This window comes from Pecten maximus, chromosome 2 (genome assembly GCF_902652985.1).
Source record: "Pecten maximus chromosome 2, xPecMax1.1, whole genome shotgun sequence".
In the NCBI taxonomy this organism is placed as follows: domain Eukaryota; kingdom Metazoa; phylum Mollusca; class Bivalvia; order Pectinida; family Pectinidae; genus Pecten; species Pecten maximus.
Window position 1 is genome coordinate 46568002 of NC_047016.1, and position 8187 is coordinate 46576188.

Consider the following 8187-nt stretch of genomic DNA (forward strand, 5'->3'; position numbering starts at 1 on the left):
TTAGATCTAGGACTAGGTTATGGTGTGTAGTCCATGACAAGAGGACGTCTGATGTTAGATCTAGGACTAGGGTATGGTGTGTAGTCCATGACAACAGGACGTCTGATGTTAGATCTAGGACTAGGGTATGGTGTGTAGTCCACGTCAACAGGACGTCTGATGTTAGGACTAGGGTATGGTGTGTTGTCCATGACAACAGGACGTCTGATGTTAGATCTAGGACTAGGGTATGGTGTGTTGTCCATGACAACAGGACGTCTGATGTTAGATCTAGGACTAGGGTATGGTGTGTAGTCCATGACAACAGGACGTCTGATGTTAGATCTAGGACTAGGGTATGGTGTGTAGTCCATGACAACAGGAAGTCTGATGTTAGATCTAGGACTAGGGTATGGTGTGTAGTCCATGTCAGCAGGACGTCTGATGTTAGGACTAGGGTATGGTGTGTTGTCCATGACAACAGGACGTCTGATGTTAGATCTAGGACTAGGGTATGGTGTGTAGTCCATGTCAGCAGGACGTCTGATGTTAGGACTAGGGTATGGTGTGTAGTCCATGTCAACAGGACATCTGATGTTAGATCTAGGACTAGGGTATGGTGTGTAGTCCATGTCAGCAGGACGTCTGATGTTAGGACTAGGGTATGGTGTGTTGTCCATGACAACAGGACGTCTGATGTTAGATCTAGGACTAGGGTATGGTGTGTAGTCCACGTCAACAGGTCGCCTGATGTTAGATCTAGGACTAGGGTATGGTGTGTAGTCCATGACAACAGGACGTCTGATGTTAGATCTAGGACTAGGGTATGGTGTGTAGTCCATGACAACAGGACGTCTGATGTTAGATCTACGACTAGGGTATGGTGTGTAGTCCATGACAACAGGACGTCTGATGTTAGATCTAGGACTAGGGTATGGTGTGTAGTCCATGACAACAGGACGTCTGATGTTAGATCTAGGACTAGGGTATGGTGTGTAGTCCATGTCAGCAGGACGTCATATGTTAGGACTAGGGTATGGTGTGTTGTCCATGACAGCAGGACGTCTGATGTTAGATTTAGGACTAGAGTATGGTGTGTAGTCCATGACAACAGGACGTCTGATGTTAGATCTAGGACTAGGGTATGGTGTGTAGTCCATGACAACAGGACGTCTGATGTTAGATCTAGGACTAGGGTATGGTGTGTAGTCCATGACAACAGGACGTCTGATGTTAGATCTACGACTAGGGTATGGTGTGTAGTCCATGACAACAGGACGTCTGATGTTAGATCTTGGACTAGGGTATGGTGTGTAGTCCATGACAACAGGACGTCTGATGTTAGATCTAGGACTAGGGTATGGTGTGTAGTCCATGACAACAGGACGTCTGATGTTAGATCTAGGACTAGGGTATGGTGTGTAGTCCATGTCAACAGGACGTCTGATGTTAGATCTAGGACTAGGGTATGGTGTGTAGTCCATGACAACAGGACGTCTGATGTTAGGACTAGGGTATGGTGTGTAGTCCATGACAACAGGACGTCTGATGTTAGATCTAGGACTAGGGTATGGTGTGTAGTCCACGTCAACAGGACGTCTGATGTTAGATCTAGGACTAGGGTATGGTGTGTAGTCCATGACAACAGGACGTCTGATGTTAGATCTAGGACTAGGGTATGGTGTGTAGTCCATGACAACAGGACGTCTGATGTTAGATCTAGGACTAGGGTATGGTGTGTAGTCCATGTCAGCAGGACGTCTGATGTTAGATATAGGACTAGGGTATGGTGTGTAGTCCATGACAACAGGACGTCTGATGTTAGATCTAGGACTAGGGTATGGTGTGTAGTCCATGACAACAGGACGTCTGATGTTAGATCTAGGACTAGGGTATGGTGTGTAGTCCATGACAACAGGACGTCTGATGTTAGGACTAGGGTATGGTGTGTTGTCCATGACAACAGGACGTCTGATGTTAGATCTAGGACTAGGGTATGGTGTGTTGTCCATGACAACAGGACGTCTGATGTTAGGACTAGGGTATGGTGTGTTGTCCATGACAACAGGACGTCTGATGTTAGATCTAGGACTAGGGTATGGTGTGTAGTCCACAACAACAGGACGTCTGATGTTAGGACTAGGACTAGGGTATGGTGTGTAGTCCATGACAACAGGACGTCTGATGTTAGGACTAGGGTATGGTGTGTAGTCCATGACAACAGGACGTCTGATGTTAGGACTAGGTTATGGTGTGTAGTCCATGACAACAGGACGTCTGATGTTAGATCTAGGACTAGGGTATGGTGTGTAGTCCATGACAACAGTACTGAGGTATCTTGTACAATTCAGGTTGAAGTAATTCTACTAGATCTTAAATACAATATGACAGGATAAGCATGTGGTTGACAAGGAAGAAATCACCAAACATTTATTACAAGACAAATGGTCCTTGTATTATATCACAATCAATTACCATTATAGTACATGGCGGAGAACCCACAACTTGGGCCAGCAAAATGAAAGAAAGAGTTTTTGCACTTGTTACATATAAATTAACTACATCTAGCCTACCGACAGGTAGTTCAGTTTGCCAGTGTGCAATTTATCTAGAGAGAATTAATCTGCCTTTACCAAGTAAGACTTTAAAACATTTCTTATGAAAACCTGGAGATAGCACTAATCAGAATGTTATGCTGCATAATATAATGTATGCAATGGCATGCACAATACTTTGGAAAGACATACTGCATAAATCTTTTAATTACATTAATCTCAATACATGTATTTGGTATGGCATTGGATATCGTACCTAAATTGTTTACTTAGCCTCTATATCAAAGATACAATTTGAAATTACATTTTAGTTCTAATTTTGATCATTACACTGTTATCAGGCCTAACTAACCAATAAATCGTAAGTTTCCGACACATGGTCCGTATATATATCATGATGAGACATGCATTATAAATCGTGGGTTGGGTTTAATGCCAAGTTCCTATGTGCACTGTGGTATTTCAACAATGTCAAATAAATAGATATGACATTTCAGCTTTCTGTGACTAGAAACAAAATTATAAATGTGATGGGTTATTTTCTACTACATGTATTTTGAAAACCTCTGTATGTAGCATTAGAGGGTTTTCACAGAACTTGATAAGCATCGTAGCTGAATTTTTGCCTGTTATATTTGGCATGTCTTCAGATCCAGCTGCAGTCAAAAGCAAATATATAAAAATAAATATTTATTTAAATAAATAAATGTCATTGTTATTTATATCCTATTGTTAAGAGCCACTTCATCCATATTGAAAATCTTTAGAAACAACTACCTTGAGTGGTGTTAACACATTGGGAATATTCTGAGGTATTACTGTTTTTTTAGCTCACATAGTATGAAGTGCCAATGGGCTGGTGATATGGACCAGCATCGGCCGTTTGTCTTCCATCCGTCTGTCTTTGTCCACTTTGGTTCACCACCGAACATTTTCCTTCTGTCTGCATGTCTCCTTTTTAGCCCACCATCATCAGATGGTGGGCTATTCAAATCGCCTTGCGATCATGGTCTGTGGTCCATCCCTCCCTCCGTAAATGATTCCTGTTATCGCTATTTATCATGAAGGACTGAAGGGTTATTTCTCAAATTTCATAGGTAGGTTCCCCTTGGTCCCTAGTTGGGCATATTGCATTTTAGGACCGATCCGAAAACAAACATGGCTGACAGGCAGCCATCTTGGATTTTGACCATTGCAGGTTGCTCCTGCTATATTGTACTTTATTAAGTTATTAAAATGTGTTGTAAGAAGAGTAAAAGAAAGAAAATAAAAGAAAATATCAGTCTTTCATTTGACAGATATAGATCATTCAATGGTGGATGCCAATATCCCTTAGGGATCTCGTTACTTAAAATAAATCTAAAAAAGTGGCTACCTAGCTGTGATGTAGTTCTATATTTCTTCATATAAATGATCTTTACCTTGACACTAAAACTTCTTGAAACAAATTTCCTCTTTCAATAACACTGGGGTGAAATAGGCAGTGATTTAAGTATCCAAACTAGTGTTATTTGGCCAGCAGGTATCTGGCGTGGAGTGCTATAATATTTCCTCATATGAGTTACTTTGTCTTGCCTTCAAGCACAAAGACCTCAAATTTTTACAGTCTATATATTTGTACCTACCCTGGTGTGTATAGGGCACTTTAAGACATGTAAGGAGCCAGACCTACTTTAGGTAAAATTGACATCCCTCTCCATTGACTACCGGAATCAACAAGACAAATTTTCAGGTTTTTATAGTCACAAGAACATAATTGTATTGCGTTAAAATCTTTAAACATCTTAATAACCAAGAGACCCAGGGTCATGATTTGGCCAGTAACCTTCATCTACTTTCAAGGTCACAGCGGTCAATTATGTAAAACTTTGTCAACAACTTCTTCTCTATAAACCATGAGGCACAGGGCCATGATATTGTGCCACCATAAGCATGCTGGGATGAAGGCCTACCAAGTTTGTTCAAATGAACGACATTGAACTATTTTCAAGGTTGCCGAGGTCAAGTCAATAAAATGTTTAAAATGAATTATTTTCAATAAGCAAAAGATGCCGGACTATGATTAGGGCCAGTAGCATGCTGGCATGAAGGGTCAAGTGTGTTGAAATCCTTAAAGGACTTCTTAATAACCAATAGATCTGGGGTCATTTTGGGCAAGAAACATGATGCGATGCAGGCTATAAAGTTTGTTCAAATGAACGTCCTTCACCTAAGTTCAAGGCTACAGTGATCAAATATGTACAAATTTCAACTTGAAAGTAAAGCGGCTATCTTTGTACGCATCAGAATTCATGTAACGTTAAGGCCCGTGGGCCTCTTTTGTAACGAGATAATTTGCCTTAAATCCAGGTAGTGTCGAATATTGACATTGACCTATGTTTATTTAACACTCGGAAAGCTTCCTTCCATCACCAAAAGGTCAAGAATAATCTGATTGGTAGCTTCCTTTAATAGATGAAGCTCAAGCAAGTCTGGAAAAAAAAACTTTGACCAATATTTAATGTCGAAGGGGCCAACTTATTTGTTAGTTGGCTCAAACGACTTCACCAGGCCATTTACAAGAATCCTGTTGAATGAGGTTTACGAAGGATGTTTTTTTTTTTGGAAACCTTTCAATCCCTGGCTAGAGAACAATACACCTCCCAAATACGTTTACATATATGCAAAAATACATTTGCATCTCGTCCAGACCTAGTGTGAATGAGTCATCTTATAGATAGCACAAAATGTTCGAGACAGTAGTTTGGTAATCACAGCAGACGAAAACAAACAGGTGCCGTAAATGGAAACGACTGCAATGACCTAAAACTTCAGCGATCATGCGCGGGGTTTCTATCAGAATTACAGTAGGGCCCTATATTTAATGTAAATAACGACAGGAAGAGGTGACAGAACAGAATAGTTAAGCTAGGAATGTAAAATAAATCGTTATTCGGAAAAGTTGAGCAGCTGACCCAGTCATTTTGAACATCAAGATTTTATTGGAATGGAGAGAAAAACTAACTTTTGTGAAAAATCGATGTCTGAGAGAAGGCACTTTCACGAGTACAAGTTTTGTAATCAAGAGAGATGCTTCATCCGTGCTGAATTACCAACGCTATTGGAGAACACGTTAAAGGATGGATAGATGTGTATTCTTCTATTCCCATTCATAAACAATTTCAAAAATTCGTTCATTCTAAGACCGAGGATGCTTCGTTTTTTGATCGGAAGGAGAGACGGAAATTTAAATTGTGCTAATTTTTCGTTGTTAACGCTTTCTAAAAACCAAACAAACAAAAACTGAATTCAGTAATAAATATTGAAAAAAAAATCCATATATAAATGCTACAGTGGCTGAAATCGTGGTATTTGGAAGGTCGGATACAAAAACCAAAGGGCCTAAGCGAAGTCAAATGTGGAGCATAAAAACCCATACAAAAAAAAAAAATAAAAAAAGATGCATTGATTAGTGATATATAATTCTCGTCTTTTTGGGATAGATATATATCTTTTCTATTCGTTATTTAGTATTATCGTCAAGAAAATAAAAACAATAAAGAAATCTGTCGAAAGGAGGGACATACTTTAATGACATCCTTTTCAGAAACTAATACAATGTAGTAGTTTTGTATGACGATATCTTATGTAGACCGTTCATGTTGAGCCTCTTTCCTTTTCATACTCGGTTTTCTTCCGACATCGAAATGGTATTACTGTAAATATGATGATGTAGTTGAGGAATACTTGAAAAGATGTCTATTTTATCTACACTGTCTGTCATCGTCAATATCACTGTAAATAACTTAAATCATCAAATTATACCAATGCGTTGTGTTATAGTACTTTATGGTATGTTATGCGTGCTATTATTATATGATGTATGGCGCGGGAAGGATGTCATAATTAAACATTTTTGCCTAGGCAAAATCGAATATTACTAAGGCAAAAATATTTCAGCCTAGGCAATATTCGATTCTTGCCTAGGCAAAAATAATTTTGTTTCGATTTATATGGCCTAGGCAGAAGCGAATTTTGCCCAGGCAAAATTATTTTTGCTTAGGCAGAAATATTTTTGCCTAGGCAAAATTCGATTTCTGCCTAGGCAAAAATAAGGCAAAAATATTTAATTATGACATCCTTCCCGCGCCATAATGATGTGTTTGTCTGTCCATGTACTTGTGAGTGTCATTATGTAAGGTGTCATCTTGAGTCTGAATGTATTTTCTTCTTTTTTTCAATATTGTTTGAGATGTGTTTGTACTGTTCTGTATTTCTGTTACTCTCCATATTTGAAGGAAATAATAATGGTGGCTCGTTAGGACCAAATATCAATTATCGCGACGGTGTCGCGTTTTCGTATTCTCGCGTTTTCGTATTCTCGCGTTTTCGTATTCTCGCGTTTTCGACCTAAGTGATATTTGGCCCTAACGAGCCCCCATACGAACATATATCCTTGACGGACCTGCAAATGTTAATACAGACTTTGAAAGTCTTTGTCAAGGCTCGTCTGAGAAGAATACAGAATCACCAGGTCCGTCTTTCCAACCGTTTGGACGACGAAAGCGGTCCTGGAGTCTTCACCTGAGGTTACGTGGCAGCGCTCTAAATATTTTTTTAGTTCAACTCATAATTGGACATTATAGCAATTATTTTCAAGTTGTACATGTATATGTACAGTGTATGGTTCAGGCAATTCTGTATCTCAGCTGTTTATATACAAACTCGTTAGGAAAGTCATATATATCCTCAATCCGAAGAAAACATTTCAATTTGTACAAAAATGACGTGTATTGTATTATTATGGCCGTTTTCTGGTTACTCGACAAAGATCACTTTCAAGTTCCTGCATCCCTGCTGTCCTTTCTTTGTCTATTATCTAATATTACCCTCGTTTCTATTAATTATACTGGTTTTGTCTATGTGTCTGTATTCTTTTGCTGATTTGTTGTCGAGTTGGAGATATTTTTGACATGTGCGTATGTAATCCGAAGGGTTCTGATGTTAATATGGCCTTAAAGCTGATTATGATATACTATATAGGTATATAGTAAGATCGTCAGAAAATTCGGAGTAGTGCTATGGTGAACCGTTTTAGGTTATTGTTCATTTATTTCAGATATCTATATTTGAATTAAGGATATCTCTATCGACAATTGCATCACAGATATATGTATCTGAATTATATATATATACTGTATGCATGTAGATTAGATATATCTCTAATTAATTCAGAGCTATAGACATCTGTATTTATATATATCAATCTAAATACAGATATCGAAATTGAATACTTTATTCTATAATTATTTGATAAATGCAATCTGAATTCAAAATACAATGTATTTAAATACAGATGTCTGAATTGAAATAGGTAAAACCCAAATGGTTTGTCGTTTCAATTAAGGGCATATATATATGTGCATTTATGGCATTTTACGAATAGATAATTTTACAGCATACTAGGCTATATTGCTGAATTGCTTAATGACTGAAGTGGCATACAAGGGCAGATAGTGTTGAGCTTCCAGTTAAGCTTTTTAGATAGGAAAATAAAAAAATCTGGTAGATCTACTCTTTTTTACTCCCTGCAATCCGGATATTTGGTCCACTTTGCTTCATTTTATAGACTTGCCCAAGACCGACCAATCAGATTATTGCTTACATCGTTAGC

At 38.5% G+C, this 8187-nt stretch overlaps 1 protein-coding gene across 1 annotated transcript; it reads left to right on the forward strand.

Annotated features, from left to right (window-relative positions):
* The first annotated feature begins 405 nt into the window (after positions 1-405).
* Positions 406-3233, forward strand: LOC117343449. Its single transcript, XM_033905809.1, has 3 exons — positions 406-491; positions 668-808; positions 1499-3233. The coding sequence occupies exons 1-3, from the start codon at positions 406-408 to the stop codon at positions 2373-2375; spliced, it is 1104 nt and encodes a 367-aa protein (XP_033761700.1). The 3' UTR covers positions 2376-3233.
* Positions 3234-8187: the final 4954 nt, after the last annotated feature.

Bases quoted from the DNA above. Each gene is read 5' to 3' on its own strand.
- LOC117343449 (XM_033905809.1), top strand. From the start codon at position 406: ATGTCAGCAGGACGTCTGATGTTAGGACTAGGGTATGGTGTGTTGTCC. The intron at 492-667 runs GTATGGTGTGTA...CCATGACAACAG, and splicing joins ATGTTAGATCTAGGACTAGG to GACGTCTGATGTTAGATCTA. The intron at 809-1,498 runs GTGTGTAGTCCA...GACTAGGGTATG, and splicing joins AGATCTAGGACTAGGGTATG to GTGTGTAGTCCATGACAACA.